Consider the following 26,206-nt stretch of genomic DNA (forward strand, 5'->3'; position numbering starts at 1 on the left):
TACAGCCTTTATCAATAATTTGATTTTTTCATACCCTCCCAATCCATCCTCATTTCTAACTCTATCCATTTCACCTTTCAAAACTGCTCCACACAAAACATTTAGCTAAGTTTTTCCTTAAATTTATATCTATTCTCCCTGCAAATATCTGCTTCCTCTTCTCAAATGCTACCTTACCAATTGCAATTCTAGTTCTAATTTTCTAACTACTTTCTCCCATCACTTGTTTGCAGACTTTCAAGATATCTGTATTTATCCACTTGTAATATTCTTTTTTCATCATTTTAATAGTAATTTCCTTTCGTCCATTCCTACCATCATAACTTTAGTCTAATCAAAATTTATTCTCATTCCATCTTCACTACTTTCCTTAAGTCTTCCTAATGAAATTTGTGATCCCCTCTTCTATATCAGGTATCACCACCATATCATCTGCAAATCTCACTGTCTGTACAATTTTACTCCCTATCTTTCACTCTCCTTCCATCCTCATCACTTACTCTTATTATTACGCCTACATATACACTGAATTAGCTTTGCATTAGCAACATCCTCTTGTGTAGGAATGGTCTAGTCTGTGACACTGGTGAAGACTCAAAGTAAGGGGTTAACAATGTGAAGAAGGGGTTAACAATGAGATCTTTCCAACTTCAAATGTGGAATTACTATGGGGATAAAATGCAGGTGCCTGTATCTAACAACAGCCAACATGGTTAAGTTCTCCCATTCTGTGGTGTCACGAGTCTACCATGACTAGATGGCTCAACAGCAATTGAACAATCAACCAAAGCTTTTATGTGGAATAGCCACATGTGATTACTGTCTATGGTGAGTGTTGTTTGTCTCATAACACAGAAGTGATGCATCACGGTGGCCAGCTAACCATCCAGTTCAACATAAGAACAGCAAGACAGGGACTATGCACTGGACATTAGATCATATAGGCTTGGCAATCCACAGCAGTCACAGGTAACTATGCTCACTGCAAAACAGGACACTGTGCCTTGCATAGGAAGGCAGCACCACCACTGTTATGTGGAATACAGTCACCTAGTCTGATGAACTCCATTTCTAACTGTATCGTATCATGCTGATAGGCATATCAGCATTTGGATACACCTATCAGCATGATACCCGGGTACTCTGATCACCATCAATCAATGGCTTGATGGGAATGTCAACCTTTCTATTGTCACCAACCAAATACACTCCTTCATGATGACAGTACATCCAGACAACTCCAGCATCTAAAAATAAGACAACATGCCATGCCACAAGGCCCTACAGTTTGCTAACTGGTTTCAGGAATGTGACATTGAACTCTTCATCCTCCCATGGCCACCCAACTCATCTGATCTCAACCCAACTGAGCATGTTTGTAATCTACTGGAAAAGGCCATTCAATGCTACAACCATCCCCTGACAATGAGTTGTTGTTGTTGTTGTTTTGGTTTTTAGGAGCATTAGCAACTAAGGCCATATTGCTCCGGAATATGCGGTGGTCATTCCCTGACATTTCCGCATCCTCCGTATTTGGTGGTGACGGGCTCGAACCCCGGTCTAATCAAGAAGCGTGTGCTACGCACTGCTGCTCCTTCCCACCTGGCTACGGAGGCGCCCTGACAATGAGCAGGCATTATTGGATACACTCTGCAAAGCATGGGTAGCACTACCAAAGGAGTCCATGCCAAGATGTGTATTACAGAGCTGTATTACAGACAAAACGTAGCCCCATGAAGTATGGGTAGTTCCGAACTTTACGAGTTAATTCGTTCCTAGTGGGCACTTGTAAGGCAAAAACTCGTAAAGTAGGAATTTATTTCCCATAGACGTAATGTTAAAAAGGGGTTACGTTCTCAACAATGAAATTTGACCATAGTAATGTTAAGTAAAGGTCAACAAAAATATAGTTTAAGCATAAACAATGGTTTATTTATCCAAAGAAATGAAACACAGCCTTTAAAATCAAGCAAATTATAATAATAAATAAATTATCTATGTCATACAAATGTTAAAAAATGTATATTCTTCATCATCAACTAAATGTGAACTCTCCTTGATGGTTCATCACTTATTGATGATTCATCATTCATTGTTGGTTCGACACTTGTTGGTTTGTTAGAAGCACAAGGAGTTGTCTTCTCTGGAAATGCTTGTAGTCTATTTCCAAGACAGTCTTTTCTTTATAAATTTCACGATAGCATGCATAAGCATTTTTTAAATCTGTAGCAACTGTTCTAGTGCACTCGAAATTTGAATTCTTGTGACTCGAAAATCTCAATTGCTTTTTATGTGTTGAAAAGACTTGTCAAGCCCCTTAAGAGTGAAAGAACGAACAGGAGTTTTTGCTGTTAAACCTTCTTCCTCAACTTCTTCACACTTTGCAATTTCAATGAGGTCTTCATTTGTGCATTCTCCATTGTGTACTTGAAGCAAATCAGTGAAGTCAGTAGAAACCACAAGCTGCAATGGTTAGCAACATCACAATTCCTTCTGTTTCATTTTGTATGCTCTCTGCTTGTTCTTGAAATCCTTCAAAGTTGTCAATTAAGTGATGACAGTTTATTCCAAACACACTTCATGTTCCGTGTAATTTTGTCCCACTCGTTTTGTTATTCTGATTACATCTAAAATATGGAATTCTTTCTAAAATTCTTTAAGAGTTGGACCTCCCTCCTTATCTTTGCCTGAACAAACAAATGCATGTGCAGTAGTACTGTATTATATAGCTACATGCTGCATTTATGGATGTTTAGCATTTATTTATTGAAATTAATGTCCATATTTTAGATATTTGAAAAAAAAAAAAAAAAACTTGTAAAGCAGGAACTGCCTGTATTTGGTAAGTGTTGCTAATGCAAAGCCAATTCAATGTATACTGAACAATGTTGGAGAAGACAACGTCCTTGTCCCACACTTCTACTATTTCTGTTTTCCTTATATGCAATCCCATTATCAACTCTTTGAAACCAATATAGTTCTATCAATCTTCTCTCTCTCTCTCTCTCTCTCTCTCTCTCTCTCTCTCTCTCTCTCTCTCTCTCTCTCTCTCTCTCTCTCCCCCCCCCCCCCAATCAATTCCCATATTCATCAATATCAACTTTTCCCAACTTATCCCTTCAAATGCTTTTCCAAATCAAAAAACAAATGAACATTTTTCATCATTTATTCTTATGGAGCACAGTCACTGCTTACTAAAACAAGTGAGACTATGATCTGACAGGAAACAAGGCAGTTGGAGGGCAAGTGTGAACATTCTGGGCCAGCTAAGCAGGTACCAGTTACTTATTCTAGATAGCAAATGTGTTAATGGTTTGATGCACTCTCTTGCTGACCCCCTCCAAATTATTGGGTAGTTGACAATGTTTTCCAAATTGTTTATTTGGAAAACATTTGAATGTTTTCCAAATAAACAATCAGTGTTATCATTATTAGTGGAAAATAATGCAAGGAAGCAAGCTTATACAGCAATGAACAAAAAAAAAAAAAAAAAACTTTCCACATCACCTGTTCATCTGCTCTAATAATTTGTCTAGTTCTTTTTTTTAAATTTATTCAAACTATCCACTTTCGAAACACCAAATGTAAGTTTGTTTCAACAATCAACTACCCATTGGCTGAAAGAAAAGTTTCAGTATATCTATCGGGCAACCATCCTTCCTCAATCTAAATTTATCCCCTTATATGTGTTGTCTGAGCAAGAGTAAAGATGCCATCAACATTAAGCTTACTCAATCCATTCAAAGCCTCAAGCACCTCAATCAGATATTGCAGGAGATCTGATTGAGATGTTCAAGGCTTTGAATGGATTCAGTAGTTTCCAGAGACTGCAATTTGCAGAACTGAAGTCTTTCTTGATATGAGTATCCTTTGTTCCCCCACTCACTAATTTCATTCATTGTTCTTATCTGCACTCATAACAGACCCACATCCTTCCTAAAATGAGGCACCCAGACCTGTATGCAGTACAAGATGTGGCTTAACCATTGCCCTATACAATGGAATAATCACCTCCTTAATCCAGCTGTCAAAATGCTGTGTCATTTACAAAATGCCATGAGCTGTCCTGGCAGCCCAATCTGTACTGTTCAGAGCACTTCATGTCTGATTGCATAATTACTCTTGAGTGTGGTACCACAGTTGGTATTTTATTCTGGGATTACTGATACCCATATGTCGTACCATGCATTTGTCAATGTTAAACTTTAACTGCCACTTCTCACCCCATCTGCCTAATTTTTCTAGATCTTTTTTCAGTGCATACCATGATTACTATCATTAACTACCCTTTACAGCTTATGTAATTTCAATACTGGTAATAACATACTGCACAGTTTCAGACATATAGTTCCCCTCTTTCATCTGTAAAGTTTGATACAAAGTACCTGTTCAATTCATCAGTACCTCAGTTGCTTATCTACAACTTTTCTAAATCCATCACAATAACAGATAAGAAAAAGTCATTCTACATAACTCATAAAATCAAATATATTTTACATTATGTTTCAGTGTTCTTTTCTTTAACCATAACCTAACCTTAAATTACATGTGAAACCATTGTTCAGAGAACAGCATGAAATTTCTAGTTGCTGGTAGAGACAGCAGTGCTTCCCAATCTCTGAAAGTAACGTAAGGAAGATATACTGCATTTAAAAGTGAATATCAAAATAATTTAATTATGCTACTGAATACCAGATTATTGGACTTCTACAGTACTTATAATGGTTACAGATAGTATATTTTATTTTTGACACTCAAGTGTTTCATATTCTACTCTATAACTAATGATGTATAGACAACTTACAATTATACAGAATGAAACGTTTGCAAAACTGATTTAGAAAGTCAGTATTCGGGGCTGACTTATTCCAGTCATCAGTCTAGAATTCTAATGTAAAGAATGTAATAGAATTCCAATGTGAAGACCCTAAAAGCAATTAGAATAATTTATTTTGCGCTAATACAATTTAATGGAATGGAAAGAATAAATTAAACAAAACATTACTTACTGTCTAATCTTGCTACCTGATCATCTATAACACACTGTTTAGTATAGGAATCTTCTATTGTTGGATCATAATCAGTAACAAAATAGGACTACAGAAAAATAAAGTAATACATATTACACTACATAAAATGGCAAATTTAATAAAAGTTTTATATATATATTAGTTATGTAGTATGTAATCATTAACATATGGAATTTATGGGCTAGTGCCATTGCAGTGGCAATAGATACACTACATCCATAATGTAATATATCATTGTCATCATCATTATTAGCCATATGGTGCAAGGAAGGCTGAGGCTTTTGCTGCACCAGGCAAAAAAAAAAAAAAAAAAAACATTCTTCTGAGACCCTGAGAGAGGTTGGTTGGTTATTAGGATTTTTATGGCACATCTAAGGCTATAGTGTGCCAGAGAGAGAGAGAGAGAGAGAGAGAGAGAGAGAGAGAGAGAGAGAGAGAGAGAGAGAGAGAGAGAGAGAGAGAATGATGATATCCAGCTCAGGAGCCTGGGTGTGCCAGGGTTCTGCCTGGTTCATGGCAGAACTAGACAAATGTTTGGAGCAAGTGAATGGGTGAAATTAGATTTTTTTTTTTTTTTTTTTTTGGCTGATGCTAAGCTTGCTTTCTTACATCATGTGCCTTTGCTAATGCTAATGCTAACATATATACTACATACAATATACAGTGTGTTGTGTGTGTATATATATATATTCAAATTGAATTTATTATATTTATATTTTATATAATTCAAATTCAAATATCTGAAACATTTCCTGATGAACTGAACAGTTTTTTGCATCTATTTTCACACAAAAACATTTTAAAAAAGAGAATACTTTTATTTAAACTAATAATCATTCAGCATTAAATTAAATTAATTTTGACTGGTTAACCAGTTATACTAAAAGAAATAGGTAAGGAGGTCACTAAAACCTTTATCTGTAATATTCACAAAGAAAGCAAGGAATAACTTTGATATAATTTTGTCAGATTTTCAAAACACTTCACACAGTCGCACAAAATAAAAGGATAACATCCCTCTCACAACACCAATAAAACTTTTCACAAAATTATAATGTAGATTAAACTCCAAAATAAAAACTGTCATCATGCAGGAATTTGAAATAAAGAGGGAAAAAAAAAAAACAATGACTCAAAAATGCTTAAGTTGTAACCCCTCCAAGCAGTGTCATTGCTTTAGAAGATGAGAAAATTAATATCAAACATGTTGATGTTATATATGAATTAGTCCTTTTTAAAATATGGGAAGACATTAAAAAGGAGTGAATAAACAAAATAAATAAGATAAAATTATTTAAAATGATAAGGAACACAACATATACATGGTTTATGGTGCTGTTGTGGTATAATTTTCTTTTTTTTTTTTCTTGTAAATTTTAAACAGGAGAATTATTACGTGTACATTATTTACATGAATAATACAAAGAATATGAAAAATTAACACAACACCTTCTTTGGAAATTTCCACATAATCTTAGTACAACTGCATAATCCTGATTATTTCCAACTATCCTTGCTGTCCATGATTATATTTACCACTTATACTCTTTTTCATAAAGTCACTATTTATACATGCACAAATGAGTTAAATTCACATTCACTCTCAAGTAAAATTAACCTTTTAAATGGATGATTGATTTAGCTTCACGTCAGCTAAATCAATCATCTGTTTATTCCTTACTTTGATTGGTAGAGCCTTACTCTATAGGCTGGTATGAACCATTAGGAATGATAATTCAATCAGCATCTTTACTTAGAGACTTTTGTCCAGTCAAAAGGTATAGCTGATTCCACCAAAAGCCTCTCTTTCTGTTCCTCTGTTTCTTCTCACAGCCATTGCAATCTTCTTTTTTTTTTTTTCTTTCTTAGCTGAAACTTTCCAAAAACATGTACTATTCCAAGTAAAGTCTCTAGCTTCTGAAGCATATTGGATACAGCATAGTCAGTGTACTCACATAAGGCTACCTCCATTTTTCTGGTCTGCTTGACTTCTGCTAGTCTTCATGATATCGGCTCCTCCAAAATGTCATCACTCTGCAAAAGATTTCCGGGCACTCTACTTCTCCAGCTGAGTTTTCATGCAACTCACTCATATCACACTCATGCCTGTCATACTCTTATTCTTAAACTACTTTCCCACTGCATTCATCTCATCCATGTATGCCAAGTTTTCTTGGTGAACTCTGTTCCTTTCTATAACTCCTCCCTCTGCCACATCTCAACCAATAGAACATTCTTACAATTTATTTTTTCTCTTCTTTCCTTTCAACTGATAGCCCTTTTCACAATTCGCACATTACCCTCTCTTTATGGGACCTATTCCCATGGAAATACTGGGTGTTTTCTATCTGTGGCACCTGCTGGGCAAACTCATCAGCAACTTTCATTTCAACATGTCACCACTGTCCTCCCACAACTCTGGAATAAAGGTTCCTCACTAGAGAGCTCTCTGTCTACCAAATTTACTCTCTCCCATAGTGTAGTAGGGTTTTTCATGTCTTTACATTATGATCCAGAATTGTTCAGTCTCTTTCATCTCGTTTTCACTATTTTTCCAATACAGCCCACCCCACTTCTTTGCTTGAATGTCCTCACATGGTACCACTTGGCCCAATGGTTATAATTCTAGTGTTTACTACATACAGCACAGTTTACTCTCAAAGCCCTTATTTTCCTTTCCTCTTTAATGTTATCCCTGTCACCTATTCTTTACCGATGGTGTTCCCTCAACAACCAGAAATAAACACATTTTCATACGTTTTTGAAAATTACACGGCTCCGCGAACTGCTTCCCCTTAAACCAAGCCTACATCTTTCTTCTAAAATTTCACATATCCTTCCTTCCAAAAACAATTAAAAATTAAAATATAATATATAAACATAATATCAACTTTATGTAAGATTTGGACCTTACAATATACAGGTTAAAAAAAAAATCGTTCCCAGAGAAACACAGGAACTACATATAAAACCACAAAAGCACACAGTTTGTAAGAAATGTGCATCAACAATGCCAAGAACAGAGCTTTTATCTGTCACATACAACCATTATATACAACACAATATACATTTACTAAATTTTAGCTAATGTTTATTATTCTCTATATTTACTACTAAATTATTCTCTACATTTAATACTAATTTACTACAGCAATTATAATTACTGAATAACTCGAAGCTGTATTAACAGAAAATTTCAGACACATACGTTAAATGAACCTTAAGACACATCATATATATCAATATCATGACACTATGACGTGTGAGAGAGAGAGAGAGAGAGAGAGAGAGAGAGAGAGAGAGAGAGAGAGAGAGAGAGACAAATACCATATACCATACATTCAAGAGAAATACTATATGCTGTAGAGCCATTTTTAAATCAGCACAATGCATATACACACTATTTTTTTCCCTCAAGAATAACTTGTGGCTTAAACCTTTAAGAGAAAGGCATGACATCACACTTTGTGTTCTTTATCATTAATTTATGCATATATTCCTTAAATAAGAATACTTACCATTTAAAACACTTATAAGAGTAATATTGTAACAAGACAGTTATATGAATAACTCTGAATAACACAGACAATAAAGCTGAGTAAGAGAAACTGCCAGCAAAGAAAACTGAAAAAAATGGGGATAAGGAGTTCTATTTACATATAAATCATATATGTCCCCTTATTGAAATGGAAGAATCATAAAAAGCCCAGAAGTGGAAAATGAGCTGAATAGGTATTTTGCAACAATATTTACATCTGAAAACATATCAAAAGTTGGAATAGTGACAAGGAATTCAACTGCCATAAAATAAGTGATACAAGGAGTACTTAAAAGTTCATAGCTTCACCTCAGACAGTGGACTTGCACCAGTGGTGATGTATTATTTTTCAATACAGTCTGTTTAGTGCTGCACACACACACACACTTGTTCTAGCAATGCTGCAATGTACATATCCCAATCTTATAGAATGAATGGTTAATCAAGGTCACAAAAATGCTTCCACAGCTATCAAACATTGTACAGGTTAGAAGACCAGTCTTCTACCATGAACGTTAGTAATAACTACCAAATCTTTGATTAAGCTTGGCAACAGGATTAAATAAGGAATCCAGAAATATCACCAATCATTAAATAGTTTTAATGGGTGGAGTTTAACTTATTTAATGAAATACTTTGTACAATAAAACAGCAATTCAAAGTTTAATGTTATGCTCATTTAATTAATTCATTATGGACATTTACATATAAAAAATATATATATTTATATTATCAATAAATGCATGATAATCAACATGCCTATTTTTAAAAACTTTCTGTTTATTACAAGTCTACTGTTTGATGTTTGTCACAATATCCTTTTAAATGAGGTGTATCAGAACATGGTGATACACTTTAAACTTTGTATATCACCATGAAAAGTATTTTATTTTTTCTCCTATCAAATTTTAGTTGTTGCAGTAAGTGCTGCTTTTATTTGCCCATATATCACAAAAGTACTATTTCATCCTGTATTTCAGACAAAAATTCAAGGTTGTAACGATTTAAAATCACCAATCTTCTGTAAAAAAAGGGGGGGAAAAGTTTTTAACTTTTCTAACCAAAAATTTAATAAATGACTGGGCTTAAGAAGTGCCCCATCTAAGATAATTACAGAAATGAGTAACAGACCTACAATTATATCAAATGAACAGAAATAAAACTATAAAGCTAAGATAAGATATACCTGCATATGCATTTATAACAGATATGCAGATAATTCATGCAATGACAGCTTGACACACACATGAAGTATTGATTAAACCTATATTAGAGATTATACCAAGTAGATATATGTTACTAACATATTCTCATATCAGACAACAGGTGTTTCCCATTTCCTTAGTATTTGCTTCTGAGATGTCACTAGGATATACCAGGAAAATTTATCCAGCCTTTCTAAGACAAGATATTTGATGTACAGTACATCTCTATTACAAGCTGTCTCATTCAAAGCCAAAAAATTAGTTCATATTTATAAAACAATGAACATCTTTTCCTGTACTGAATACTATTAAAATTAGTTTTGAATATAAGCTGAAATAACAGGTTTTGTTGGGGGGAAAAAATCATAATAAATGTTAGAAAATAATCATCGCTTAATGAAAGAGACAAAATAGAATAGAGAGGATGGCTCATAACACTACATAAAATATGTTATGTTTATATTTAACTTTCTTATATGTATTTTGAGTGCCAAATTCAACATGTATCAAAATCTTGGCCTTATGTAGCCCCCTAGGTCGATGCCCATATGCTACTATATACCTTTGCTGTGATTTTTTACAGTGACTTTTACTGTTTAGCAATATCACAACAAACAGTCAATCTTTGACCATTAACAGAACATAAGATTTTTTGAATGACATTTAGCCTCGCGGTGAGTACGGCATCCCCACCCCCACCATGAGGAGGTAGGTCGCCCTATCTAACAAAACCAGTCCGACTGACCCCGGTCAGACAATTAAAAAAACAGATCTAAATCTAAATCTGATTCTAAATCTATTTCATTTACATTTAAGCGAATCTTACATTAGAGAAGAACAGCCTCCTCTTTACAAATCATACAACTTTTAGGACAGTTATAAGTATTGGAGTCACACCAGATCCAAGACAGCCAGCCCACAACACTATTTGAGATTCAGATCTTCAAAGTACCCACAGACATTTGTGGATGGAGTCAAAATATAACACAAACCTACAGCAGAGGCTGTCATTGCCAACCCAAGAGGCCTCTAAGCTAATCACCAAAATCGGTCTTTCTTTTCAAAATGTCAACTGCATGGACATAATCTACGCAGATCTTATCAATAGCCTCATGGGCCGATGGAGACTTCCCCCACCAGCAGTTCCCGCACTTTGGTGACTCATTTCTACTTGTACAGTTTCTGTACACACAGCCCCAATCCAGCAAAATACCTGCAGCACTCTTCTGAATCACAATGCTTGGCCACATGGCCACATAGCCAAATGTCATACATTAGCATTAGTAGAGGCATATGATGCAAGAAAGCAAGCTTATACAGTATCAACCAAAAAAAAAAAAAACCTTCCCATTTCACCCATCCATACACTTCAAATGTTTGTTTAGTTCTGCCTTGAATTTATTTCAGCTGTCAACTTCTACAATGATGGACGGAGAATCTAGCACACGTTTATACCAGAACTTCTTGCTTTATTTTTTGTTAGAACTTTCACTTTAGAAGAAACCTGTTCTTTTGTCACTCTACCAAGGCACCATCTGCCAAGTTTCTTCTCTAAAGTTCTTCCAAAAAATGTTCTTTAGTGACTTCTGTACTTACGTTGAACACTACAAGCCGAGGATTTCGTCGGAGGGTCCTTTCTACCTCCAGCCCCATCTCTTGTACTTGGACATAATCTTTGATCTTCTTTATATTACTATTGGTCACAGCCTCAACGGCCACATGCCGATTTCTAATTGGGTGAACAGCAATAACTCTTACTGTTGACAGCACTGGTGCGATACTATCCACCAGTTCAGTTTTCACCTGGTCACTAGTCTGGAATCTCTCCGCTTTAGCCTTCAGGATTATAGTCTGTCTAATAGGTGTGTAAATTTCTTGTTTTACACAACAGGACTGGAGGCAGGGGGCCCAGGACTCACCTTGGCACCTATTTGCTTTGGTAGTAAACCACAGACCTTCTTCAGATGACTCCTCCTCTTCTGAGGTCTCCTGTACTTCTACTGCAGGTTGAGGAATCTTCCTCCTAGTTGTAGGCATGATAATACAGACAAAATCCGAAATCAGAGATTCAAAACAATTCCACGGAATTTGGAACAAAATCGCCAAAAAACCCCTTTCTGCAGCTGGGGCCTCACCCAGCTGCCCTGCCCGGCCCAGACCACAGGAAGGCAGAGCTTCTTCAAGCAACTTGTCTAGTTGGGAACCAGACAATCAGCAATTCCAAATTCAATAATCATTTGTTTTTTTTTTTTTTTTTTTTTTTAATTTGTATTAGCAAGCAGCCCCTAGCCAGAAACTGGCATGGCAATTCTGCTATATACATATATGTATTATATACCTTCATATGATATACAGATTCATGATATACATATAAATATGATATGCCAAATTCAACATGTAGACATGTATAGTATCTTATGTAAGGCAGCTCCCAAATGCAAGTTCAACTCCGCCATGTGCACTGTGATGTCACAAAAACTCTGAAGAAAGGCCAGAAATGTGTGTAATGCTATGTCTATGCCATGTATGTGTTTGTTATGTTGTTTAGTTGTTTCTGGTCGCTTTGCTATCAGGAAGTAACAAGCACCAGGGTGGTGCATCCTGATACCTGTCTACGCCGCGAGGGGGCACACCTTTCTTAAAATGAGGCATCCACAACTGTATGAATTACTTAAGATGCATCCTAACTATTGCCTTATATAATGGGAAAATCACCTTCTTGTCACTGATGACAAAGTTCCTATACTTCTTTTACAGAATCCCTTGAAATGTCCTAGCAGCCTGGCTGTGTTGCTCAGAGAACTAGCTTAATGTCAGAGTGGCAAATTACCCCCTATGTCTCTTTCATTCTCCACCACCTTGAGTGTGGTACCCCCTAATTGGTATGTTATTATGTGATTACTGATGTCCATATGCAGTACCTTGGATCTATCAAAGTTAAATCTCAATTACCAATTCTAAGCCCTGTGCTTATTTTTTCTAAATCTTGCTGCAGTAGAATTTCTTGATTCCTGTTATTAATCAAACTGCCAACCGTTATATCATCTGAAGACTTAGACAATAAGCTTGATATGTCTTCATGAATCCCATTAGCATTAGCAAAGGCACATGATGCAAGAAAGAAAGCTTATATAGCATCAGCCAAAAAAAAAAAAAAAAAAAAAGGAACCCTTATTTCACCCATCCACTCGCTCCAAATGTTTGTCAAGTTCTGCCTTGAATCTATTTAAGCTATCAACTTCTACAACGACAGATGGAAGTTTGTTCCAGCAATCAACCACCCGCTGGCTAAAGGCAAACTTCTGCACACCTATCCTACAACCGTCTTTCCTCAATTTGAATTTATGCCTCTCAGGCAATTATTCTGAGCAAGAGGAAGAATCCAATCTGCATTGAGCATGCTCAAACCATTCATGGCTTTATACACCTCAATCAGATCACCTCGCAGGTGCTAGTCTCCAGACAGTGTAATTTGCAAAACTTAAGCCTTTCTTCGTAACAGCAACCCTTTGTTCCATTCACTAATCTTGTTCTCCTTCTCTGTACTCGTTCCAAACAGCTCTACATCCTTCTTAAAATAAAGCCTCCAGACCTGTATACAGTACGCAAGATGTGGCCTGACCATTGCCTTATACAAGGGGATAATCACCTCCATATCCCTGCTAGAAAAATTCCTGTATATCATTGACAAGACACCATGAGCTACTCTTGCAGACCGTCCGCACTGCCCAGAAAACTACATATCTGCCTGCACAATTACCCCCAGGTCTTTTCATTCTCTACCACTGGCAGTGTGGTACCACACAGTTGATACATTACTCTGGGATTACTGTTTCCCATATGCAGTACTTTACATTTGTCAATGTTAAACTTCATTTGCCACCTCAAAGCTCATTAGTATCATTAACCCTGCCAACCTTTGTATCATCTGCAAACTTGGACATTAAGCCTGATATACCATCATCAATATCATTTATAAATACAGAAAACAACAATGGACCCAACACTGAATCCTGAGGGACTCCACTAATAACATTAGTCCACGAAGAGCAGTGTCCATTGATTACCACTCTCTGTCTTCTCCCACTCAACCATCCCTTTATTCATAGTAGCAATTTGCCTCCAATGCCACACTGCTCCAATTTGTGCAGCAGTCTTCCATGTGCAACAGTATCAAAGGCTTTTCTAAGATCCAAATATATGATATTAAAGTTATTCTTTGCATTCAGTTCCTTTGTGACTACATCATAGTATCCAATCAAATTAGTCAGACAAGACTTCCCCTTAACAAACCCATGCTGTGTCCGAACTATAACTGAAGTCTTGTCTAGATGATCCTGCAATGCTTCTTTAACCAGTCCTTCCATTAATTTCTCTGGAAGAGAAGTTAAACTAACAGGTCTGTAATTACCTGTATCTCCCTTTGATCCTCCTTTGTGGATTGGGGTAACATTTGCACATCTCCAGTCCATGGGTACCACCCCTGAGTCCGATGAAGCTCTCATAATTATGGCTAAGGGTTTGATTACTTCCTTTGCCACCTCCTTTAATATAACTGAATAGATTCCATCCACCCAGGTGCCTTTCTTGTGTATATCTTCAACAATTTCTCATCCACTTTACTCTCAGTTATTACAAGATTATCTAGCTTACTGCCAGAGTTGAATACACCACTAACAGCATAACCCCTCCTCCCTTCCTGTCCTGTGTATACTTTCTGTACACACTGTACTCCCCAAATTCCAGTTCTGCACTGCTTATCTCTTGATGCTTTATGCATTCCCCTCCCTGAATAACTCCTCATGTGTGAATGTAGATGCAAAATATTCATTTAGTTTGTTAGCTACCTCAGCAGGATCATCAACAGTTGAACCATCGATATCAAGTGGACTAATCTGATTCATTCCCTTCCTTCTAGGGTTTACATAAGTAAAGAATTCTTTGCTGTTTTTCTTTGCATCCTTTGCCAAAGATTTCTCGTAATCTGCCTTCGCCTGCCTAACCTCCTTTGTAACTTGGTTACACACAAACTTATATCTATCATAGGCTTCTGTGTCACCTGTTATTTTATATGTATCCCATTCAATTTTCTTCCCTGTCACATGTCTAATTAGTTCATCTGACATCCAATTTAGGCCTAAATCTTGAACAATATTTCTCTGTTGGTATGAAAAGCCTAATAGCTTCCAAGATTAATTCTTTGAATGCTTCCCATTTTGAATTTGCTGTTGGTAACATCATCAGTTGGTTCCACCGTATAGAATTTAAATACTGTCTCAGACCACCATAGTCACCTTAACGAAAGCAAAAACCCTTCCTTTACCCTTGATGGTAGTTACCTCTTTGAGTAAATCCCACTTCAGTACACTGTGATCACTGCCACCTAGTTGTTCCTTTATCTGCAGATTGTTGATGCATGAAGAATCACTACTGATAATCAGATCAAAAGTATTATTCCATCTAGTTGCCTCCCGAACATGCTGCTGTAGAAAACAATCATCCAATAAATCCACAAAAGCCTTGCTAGTGTGTGAGTGACCAACCCACAAAATCCAGTCAATATCTGGGAAATTAAAATACCTCATTATAAGACACTAATTTACTGGCCCACTCTATTCTCTGCACAACTGCTCATTACACTCATCAGATTCATTAGGCCTATAACACACACCTACTCTCATTTCTCCTTTCCCAGTGCTTAAGTTACACCAAACAGACTCAACATTGCATTTTCCACCCACATCAGTTGAATGCACTTCCTTAGATTTTATGTGTTTCTTAAATAACAGCATAACCCTTCCTCCCTTCCTGTCCTGTCTATCCTTTCTGTACACATTGTACTCCCCAAATTCCAGTTCTGCACTGCTTATGACTGTGTGATACCATGTCTCTGATATCCCGACAATATCTGCCTTTGATGTCTTTACTAGAACTTCACGCTCATTGAATTTATTAACTATACTCCTAGCATTGGTGTACATGCAAGTATACATGCACCTGTTTCTACTCTTAGTTACCCTAACACAGCCCATGTATTTACTTGTTCCACTATGACTCCCAGCAGTCCTGAAAATTCCCATTGCCTTGCTTTCCAGGCTGCTGCTCAATTGCATTTCAATAGAAGTAGTGCAAGAATCACTTTTACCTCTGCCAGCGGCTACTGTTAATCTATTAGTCCGTGTATCCTTCCAAGCTAGCAGTTTGCCGACCCACCTAACTCTGCCTCGATAGCATCAGCAAATATTCTTGAACCCTTTCTATATAAGTGTATCCCATCACTGTAGAAGCAGTCTCTCCTGTTAACAAGCACAGACCAGGCTGAGAAAAATTCTACCCCTTGAGCCTTGAACAATTTCTCCAGGGCCAAATTGACCAACAAGGCTCTCATCATATACTTCCTCCTATTGTGTCTGAGCAGAATTGCAGACACTTTCAAATTCAACTCTAACTCATGGCTTTTTTCAGCATTGTCTTGTACTTGTTAAGTAATTCTGCCAGTCTCCAACTCTTAATATCATTAGTACCAACGTGTACAACAATATCAACCTTTGTGCCCTTAAAGGATGATATCTGCCCTACAACGTCCTCAACCTTTGCCCCTGGGACATACCCTGGTCCTGTTCCATCTATCCTTTTTGCACAATATGTTCCCTGTTTCCCTGACAATAGAGTCACCTACAACAACTAGTTTCTTTGGGACCACAGCGCATTCTGCCTTTGGGGTTGCTGCTGTGTTGTGTGATGTTCAAGTGCAAGCTCTGGCATTGATGTGGGCAGCTGAGAGATTGATGGGGGCCCTCAATTTAAATCCTTCGAGGGCATCCACCCTGTCCTTCAAGCTCTCATATAAGCCCATAATAATGCCAAGTTGGCGCCTGATTTCCTCGCACTCCTTACATCGCGTACACAAAAGACAATATCATGTCCCATTCCTGATTGCTCCACAACCAAAACTCAGTCATTATTCAAACTGCCTGTTATTAATCAAATCGCCAACTGTTATATCATCTGAAAACTTAGACAATAAGCTTGATATATCTTCATCAATCCCATTAATAAATATTATAAATAGTAAGGGGGTCCAGCACTGAGAAACTCCACTAATAACATTAGTTCAAGAAGGGCAGTGCCATTTATAACCACCCTCTGTCTACTGCCACTCAACCATCCCTTCTTCAATAACAAGAACTTACTCTAATGACTTTCAACAGTGTCAAAAGCCTTGTTGAAAGCTAAATATATGGAGGTCAAAATTACTGTATGCATCCAGTTCCTTTGTTACTGTTCATAGTAGCTAATCAGATTTTTCAAATAGGATTCCCCCTTAACAAATCCATGCTGCTTCTTCCATATAAATTTCCTTACTGTTAACATGATTGGTCAATATTTCTTTAACCAATGACTCCATTATCATTATTTTATCTGGAACAGGCATCAAGTTTACGGATTTGTAGTTACAGTAAACCTTCGCTAACCCAGTTACAGTTAATCTGGATCGAAATATGAAAAATTATGTTCACAGTTGAGTACATTGAAAGACGCACGGGATTTAGGAAGGCAGATGAGAAACTCTCACTGTGTGTTGATTGACTGTCCAGGGAGGGACGGAACATACATCACATTGTCTTGCATGTTAGTTATACACTGGTGTGCAAAACTTAAGGACCAACACTATTTCTAAAGGTTACAACCAAAAATCTTTACTTAAGGCACTCTTTACTGATGAGAGTAGATTCAGTCTCAGCAGCAATTCTGGTCATCAGCTAATCTGGTGAGAGATTGGCACATGGTATCAACCGCACAACCATCACTGAAAGGGATCGATATAACATTCAAGGTGTTCTCATCTGGGAAGGCGTTATCTTGGATGGACGTACACAAATCCAGATACTGGAAGGCGGTACTGTAACTGGTGCACACTACGGTACTGAGGTAATCCTTCCCCATGTGTATCTGTTCCGAGGTACCATTGGCCCCGAGTTAGTATTTATGGATGATAACGCCACATCCATTGGCACTGCAGCCGTTGACATGCTTTTGGAAAGTGAAGACATTGTTCGTATGGATTGGCCTGCCTGTTCCACTGATCTAAATCCCATCAAAGACATATGGGACGCTATGGGGAGATGGCTAGTGGCACATCCACACCAACCAGAAAATTTTCACCAGCTGAAGACGGTGCTCACAGAGGAATGGACGATGTTACCGCAATAACTTATCAACAACATTTTCTAAGTATGGACAGGCGCTAAGCCTTCATCAACATTGGCGGTGGCCATATCTCCTATTGAGGACCACCTCTTCCATTTGTTCCATCTTTGGCAGTGATACATCTGTATCATGGCACCCAGTGCTATGTTGCCAATTTTTGAATAAAGTTCCTCTGTACCATTTTACTTCCGTTGTTGTGCCGGTTTTGTTTCCTTCATCATTTCTTTACCTCACGAGGATCCTTTGGTATGCTTTTCCCATATCCAGGCCACTCCTATGAGAAGCTACAGGTGAAAACCTGACTGGTCCTTAAATTTTGCATGCCAGTGTATTAAAGGAGGCAGCAAAGGAAGTAAGCAAACCCTTAGCCTTATTTATGAGAGCTTCTTTGGACTCAGGGGAGGTACCCATGGACTGGAGATGTGAAAATGTGACTCCAATTCACAAAGGAGGATCAAAGGGCAACACAAGTAATTACAGACCTGTTAGTTTAACTTCTGTTCCAGGGAAATTAATGGAGGCACCTGTTAATGAAGCACTGCAGGTTCATCTAGACAACACTTCAGTTATAACAAATCCATGCTTCGGACAAAGCATGGATTTGTTAAGGAGAAGTCTTGTCTGACCAATTTGATTGGATACTATGATGTGGTCACAAAGGAACTGGATGCAGGGAATAACTTTGATATCATATATTTGGATCTTAGAAAAGCGTTTGATACTGTTGCACATGGAAGACTGCTGCAAAAATGGGAGCAGTGTGGCATTGGAGGCAAATTGCTGCTATGGATAAAGGGATGGTTGAGTGGGAGAAGACAGAGTGGTAATCAATGGACACTGCTCTTCGTGGAGTAATGTTATTAGTGGAGTCCTTCAGGGTTCAGTGTTGGATCCATTGTTGTTTTCTGCATTTATTAATGATATTGATGATGGTATATCAGGCTTAATGTTCAAATTTGCAAATGATATGAAGGTTGGCAGGGTTGTTAATGACACTAATGACAGTACACTGCTGCAACAGGATCTAGAATAGGCCACCGTAGCCTAGTGGTCAGGCACGCGGGTGCATAAGTACACGTGCCTTGAATGACCGGGGTTCGAGCCCGTGACTGCTGAATACAGTGCTGTTTCTTGTATTCTATCTATCTTGTGAACTCCTCTGACCATTTGGTCGTCTCTGAGTATAAACAGAAAAGTTGAGCAGATGGGCTAAGAGGTGGCAACTGAAGTTTAACGTTGACAAATGTAAAGTACTGCATATGGGAAGCAGTAACCCAATAGTAATGTATCAACTGTGTGGTGGTACTACACTGACAGTGGTAGAGAATGAAAAGGACCTGGGGGTAATTGTGCAGGCAGATATGAAGTTTTCTAAGCAGTGCAGACAGTCTGCAAGAGTAGCTCATGGTGTCTTGTCAATGATATATAGGTATTTTTCTAGCAGAGATAAGAAGGTGATTATCCCCTTGTATAAGGCAATGGTCAGGCCACACCTTGAGTACTGTATACAGGTCTGGAGGCCTCATTTTAGGATGTAGAGCTGCTGGACTGAGTGCAGAGAAAGGCAACAAGATTAGTGAAGGGAACAAAGGGTTGCTGTTAGGAAGAAAGGCTTAAGTTTTGCAAATTACAGTGTCTGGAGACTAGGCACCTGCGAGGTTATCTGACTGAGGTGTATAAATTCTTGAATGGTTTGAGCAGGCTCAATGCTGATGGAATTCTTCCTCTTGCTCAGAATAATCGCCTGAGAGGGCATAAATTCAAATTAAGGAAAAACAGTTGTAGGATGGATGTGTGGAAGTTTGCTTTTAGCCAGTGAGCGGTTGATTGCTGGAAGAAACTTCCATCTGTCGTTGTAGAAGTTGATGGCTTAAACAGATTCAAGGCAGAACTAGACAAACGTTTGGAGCAAGTGGATGTATAAAATTAGGAGATTTGTTTTTTTTTTTTTTTTTTTTTTGGCTGATGCTATATAAGCCTGGTTTCTTGCATCATGTGCCTTTACTAATGCTAATGTTGTTCAGTATCATTGTTGACTCTGAGTTGGAGGGATGTTATTGCTAAAATCGCTTCATTTGTGCACTTCTTTATACATATATATATATATATATATATAAGTTAACATATTTTATATAATTATGGGTTCTAAAGAATTAAAAAGTGAAATGAAAAGAAAACACTTTACATATTGTTACATACTCGAAGGGTGACACGAGTAATTACAGACCAGTTAGTTTAACTTCTGTTCCAGGTAAAATAATGGAGCCACTGGTTAAAGATGCATTGCAGGATCATCTAGACAAGACTGCAGCAATAATTCAGATACAGCATGGGTTTGTTAAGGGAAAGTCTTGTCTGACAAATTTGATAGGATATTATGATGTGGTTACAAAGGAACTGGATGCAAAAAATAATTTTGATATCATATATTTGGATTTCAGGAAAGCTTTTGACACTGTTGCACATGGAAGACTATTGTACAAACTGGAGCAGAATGGTATTAGGCGTAAGTTGCTACAATGGATAAAAGGATGGTTAAGTGGGAGAAGACAGAGGGTGGTAATCAATGGGTGCTGCTCTTCGTGGACTAATGTTATTAGTGGAGTCCCACAAGATTCGGTGTTGGGTCCACTGTTGTTTTGTATATTTATCAATGATATTGATGAAGGTATATCAGGCTTAATGTCGAAGTTTGCAGATGATACAAAAGTTGGCAGGTTTGTTAATGACAGTAATGGCAGTGTTCTACTGCAACAGGATCTAGATAATTTGGGCAGATGGGCTAAGAAGTGGCAACTGAAGTTTAACCTTGACAAATGTAAAGTACTGCATATGGGTAGAAGTAACCCGAGAGAAAGTACCAACTGTGTGGTACTACACTTAAGGTGGTAGAAAATGAAAAAGCCCTGGGAGTAATTGTGCAGTCAGATATGAAGTTTTCTGAGCAATGCAGACAGTTTTCTGAGCAATGCAGACAGAAGTTTTCTGAGCAATGCAGACAGACAAAACCCCATGACCTGCCCCAGGGCAGGTTTTGTCAATGATATATAGGAATTTTGCTAGCAGGGAGAAGGAGGTGATTGTCCCTCTGTATAAGGCAATGGTCAGGCCACGCCTTGAGTACTGCGTACAGGTCTGGAGGCCTCATTTTAGGAAGGATGTAGATTTACTTGAGCGTGTACAGAGAAGGGGCAACAAGATTGGTGAGGGGAATGAAGGGATCCTCTTACCAAGAGAGGCTTAAGTTCTGCAAACTGCAGTGGCTGGAGACTAGGCACCTGCGCGGTGATCTGATTGAGGTGTGTAAGGCCTTGAATGGGTTGAGCACGCTGAATTCTGATGGGATCTTTCCACTTGTTCAGATTACGAACCTAAGGGGGCATAAATTCAAATTAAGAAAGGACAGATGTAGAATAGATGTGCGGAAATTTGCCTTTAGCCAGCGGGTGGTTAATTGCTGGAACAAACTTCCATCTGTCGTTGTGGAAGTTGATAGGTTGAATAAATTTAAGGAGGAACTGGACAGGCATTTGGAGGGAATGGTGTGATTTTTTTTTTTTTTTTTTTTGGCTGATGCTGCATAAGCTCATACACTTGCTTTCTTGCATCACATGCCACTACTACTACTACAAACAACTACACAGACAAATATAGTGGACCAGCAAATCAGTATATCATTTAATTTAGGGATTTTAACTTTATAGATATTGATAGAACTTGTGGAGTGATGAATTATACATTAGCAGAACTTTACTGTATTTAACAGATTGTTTGCTATATCAGCATGTTAGAGAGACAAACAAGAGAAAGCAATACTATTAATCTGATTATCAGCAGTGGCTGTTCAAGTACTAAGCATCTACATATAAAGGAAAGTGGCAGTGACAACATAACTACCAGATACAAAGATATAATACCATAAATGGTAAAGGGAAAGGCTTTTGCTTTTGTAAAGGTGAATACAATAGTCTTAGTTTGTAAATTCTTTTCAGTGGACCAACTGATGATGTTAAAAACTGCAAATTCTAAATAGGGAGTATTCGGGGAAGTAATCATAGAAGAACAACTAAGGAATACTGTTCAAGGTTTAGACATAAATGGATGTCAGATGAACTGATGAGACCAATGACAGACATGGAAAATGGATGAGATGATTATAAATTATCAGGGGGCAAAGAAACCTGCTGAAATCCTTAGCTTGCCCTAGGAAAGTTAAAGCAGATTACGAGATGTCTTTGGCTAAGAATGCAAAGGAAAATAGCAAAGTATTCTTTGCTTATGTTAACACTATAAGGAAAGGGATGAACCAAATTAATTGGCCCACCAGAAATAATGGCATAATTATTGGTGATCCAGTTTAGGTTTCTGACAAACTGAATATATATTTTGCATCTATATTCACATGTGAAGAAGTTTTCAGGGGCGCCTCCGTAGCCAGGTAGGCAGGAGCAGCAGTGCATAGCACACACTTCTTGATTAGACCGGGGTTCGAGCCCGTGACCACCAAATACGGAGGATGTGGAAAGCTCGGGGAGTGACCACTGCATATCCCCGGAGAAATATATGGTCTTAGTTGCTAATGCCCCTAAAAACCAAATAACAAACAAACAAGTTTTCAGGGGTAGGAATACCAGCAGTATACTAAGTTTTAACTGGGAGCTAAATGATTCTGTGATAACTGAGATGAAGAAATTACTGAAGCAAAAAGTAAATAAGGCAACTAGCAGTGTTGGAATCTATCCAGTTATACTAAATGAAGCAGCAAGGAAGGTAAGCAAACCTTTAGTCATAATTATGAGATCATTCTCAGATTTAGTGGCACTCCATATAGATTGGAAATGTGCAAATGTGTTCCCTATTCACAATAGTAAGAACAAAGAGCAGGGTAAATAATTGCAGATCTGCAAGCTTGACTTCTGTTCCAGAAAAAAAAAAAAGGAGTCAGTAGGTAAAGAAGTTTTGAAGGATCACATTAATGTGAATGCAGTTCTACAGAAACCATAGCATGATTTGTTAAGGTAAGATTTTGACTGACCATATAATTTTCATTAGCATTAGCATTAGCAGAGGCATATGATGCAAGAAAGCAAGCTTATTCAGCATCAGCCAAAAAAAAAAAACCCACTCCCATTTCACCCCTCCGTTCGTTCGAAATACCTGTCCAGTTGAGCTTTAAATTTGTTTAGGCTATCAACTTACTTACTTTACTTACTTACTTACTTACTTACTTTCCTTACTTTTCATGCTTTAACCAAGCAGTCAGGAGGTAAGTTCCACTTCTTAAAAGCTAAGCTAATCACATAATCTGCCACATTTCTTGTAACTTTTAAGTTGACCTTTATGCTAGGAATCTATTGCATTAATATCACAATAAGTACCTTAAGTAACTTAAATTCCCATACAATAGAACTGCTTAATAATTTGTAACATTTCTGAATTTCATGCTGAATCCTGTCATCAAGCCTAATCAATGAAGATTTAAAAAAACAAATATAACTGTACAGGATAGTGTTACAGTGGGAATTTACACTACTATTCCTGTAATCTAATTAATGTAAATTAATTACCAAATTTACATACTCCTGTAACCCTGGGTGTTTTTCAGTGCCATTTATTAATATCCCTCAGCTTTGCACATTTAATACCATTTAAAAGGAATTGTGTTGGGCAACAAAGATAGCAAAACTCCCACTCTAGTGAAGCAATAGAAGTCTGCCTTAGAGGCCTATTGGTGTAATCAGAGAATGGCAGTTTTTGCTCACAGGTCAGGAGAGGTCATTAAAAATATAAACATGGGAAGGTATAAGATGTGAGCATGGGAGGAGCAGGCCAGAAGATACCAGGTCTCTCAGGTGAAATACTTTTCGGCCTTAGTAAGAGTGTCCTTATACATATGTATGCTATTGTGTTATTACTACCTAAAAAGGAAATGGTGAAGAGCAGATATGCATTTTTCAGACATTCTGAATACCAAGTGTCACAAGCGTGAATTTCTTCCCTTGGCAGCCAATGAGAATTCTGTATTCTATAAACAAGTGTGGGAATAGGTCGGACAATAAAAGCAGGATTTGGGGAACCCAAGGGGGGAGAGGACAGTCGGAGAGAGGAGACTGATTAGGCATGAGGAAAGGCCATCAGGAATGGCAGAGGAATCATGTGCACTTGGCCCAGGAGCATCGGTACAAACCAACATCCATAAGTTGTTCACTTGGTAGAGAAGTCCAGTGCCGATATGTGTTTAGGTAAGTGGAGATCCTGTTTTTAAGTATGCGAGCTGAGGGTTGCAATAGAATGAATGAATTAATTAAATAAGGTGATTCCTTCCTAATAACTTAAATATCTGTAAACTAGTAATGGGTTGTAATAACCTCCACTGCTACAAACATCAGTTTGTTTTGTCATACACATTAAATATACAAACTATATACATAGAAGTGTTTATAGTAAAGCAATAGCTAAATATAAGGAATATGAATGTCAATGGGTGCATAAATGTTAAATGCTTATGTGGAACAGAGACATATAACGGGAAGGGATACTTTCCTACAGGGCTTTTCTTGTGACGGTACGCAACGGTACGGCGTACCAGCACCTTTTTTAACAGCGTGTGACATGGCTGGCATGCAGTGCGTGTCAACCATGCCAGCTGTTTCCGTCTAGTCTATTAAGGAGATCACGTGAGAATAGGCAGAGTCAGCACCGTCAATCACGGCCGTATCGCTAGCAGTCTGGAAGGGGTACACGTTTCTGAATCTCGACCAAAACTTCATTATGAAATTATTTTTACTTATTTTTTTACTTGGTACTTATTTTTACATTTTACTTATTATTTTTTATTTATTAAATAAGACTCACCTTTGACTTATTTTTTATATACTTGCATAATAAATTTATGCTTAATAAACTGTGTGTTAATAAAATTAATGGTAGAGATTCAGTATCGGGTACAGCATTCCGACTGCTAGCGATACAGCCGTGACTGATGGGTGCTGACTCCACCCAGTGTCACATGATCTCCTTAACAGACGGAAGCAGCTGGCATGGCTGACACCCACTGCGTGCCAGCCGTGTCAGCACGGAATATTTCCTGATAGCAAAGAATGAGTACCGGCACCTATTTTTTTACAAAAAAAGCACTGCTTTCCTATAATTATGTGTCCTTCTGATATTTATGGAGCTAGTATATATTGTATTTCTTATACTAAAGTATTCGGCTAAGGTAAAGAAAGCCAACATGAGAACGACAAGAAACGTCAGATAACTTACGCAAAAAATTACTTTCCCGACACCCAACTCTAGCACTGCTCGCTCAGTAAACAGACCGTAGGTGTTATCGGTCTGAAGCTGAAATTGAGAAGGATATATTGATTGACAGGTGGGCGTGGCAAACGATGAAATGATTGGTGGTGGGCGTGACAGACGACAAGCTACTATGTAGAGTGGTGCATAATAGTTTTGTGATAAATGGTAAAGAGGTAATAGTAGCGATAAATCTTTTAAAGATGGAAGAAATTTGGAAGGAAAATAAAAGTTTCGTTCTGTTCGTTTTTATGTTCTTCATTGTTTTTTTCTCATTATTAAAAGCAGATTTTTGGAGTTCATGAGTGTTTTTACTATATTGTTGATTTTTGGTTACGAAAAAAGGAAAAGGTTTCTTTATTTTTCATTATATTTCGTAACCTGACCTTAAATTTATAAAGGTTTCCTTATATTTCGTGACCTAACATTTAACGTTAAGTTAGGAAATAATAGGAAAAGAAAGAAAGTTTCTTTATATATATAGTGAATAGATATTGACGTTATGATATATATATATATATATATATATATAGTGAATAACTATTTACGTTATGATACGTGTGTATCCACACAAGTGTCTTTAAAAATAAAAGTATAGTAATAAAAAATTTATATTTTGTTAATAAACAATTTATGTGCTAGTCCACCCATGATTCTAAAGAATCAAAAGTTAGCGTTACCCCCCCCTCCACTTCGGGATGGGTTCAAGCTCCCATGGGATTCAAGTGGAGGTAATCTGACCTTTTTTCACCATTATGGAAAGTTCATTAGGGCAAGTTACCATTAGTGCTGAGTGCTATTAAACCGATGTTATCATGTGTTGTCTTCGTGCACCAATCAGCACATCGTTTGCCACGCCTACCTGTCAATCAATATATCGTTCTCAACTTTGCTCCAGACCGATAACACCAACATCTACCATC

General features: G+C 37.5%; 1 protein-coding gene across 1 annotated transcript in view; it reads right to left on the minus strand.

The window, feature by feature from the left end:
- Nucleotides 1-26,206, minus strand: part of Ras64B (ras-like protein 2) — a 127,754-nt gene that overhangs the window by 90,759 nt on the left and 10,789 nt on the right. The window contains exon 2 of the mRNA XM_090381411.1: nucleotides 5,010-5,097. Coding sequence (XP_090237537.1) covers nucleotides 5,010-5,097 — 88 coding nt within the window. The remainder of the gene's footprint in view (nucleotides 1-5,009; nucleotides 5,098-26,206) is intronic.

This window comes from Mastigoproctus giganteus, chromosome 9 (genome assembly GCF_048544385.1).
Source record: "Mastigoproctus giganteus isolate SK-2022 chromosome 9, ASM4854438v1, whole genome shotgun sequence".
In the NCBI taxonomy this organism is placed as follows: domain Eukaryota; kingdom Metazoa; phylum Arthropoda; class Arachnida; order Uropygi; family Thelyphonidae; genus Mastigoproctus; species Mastigoproctus giganteus.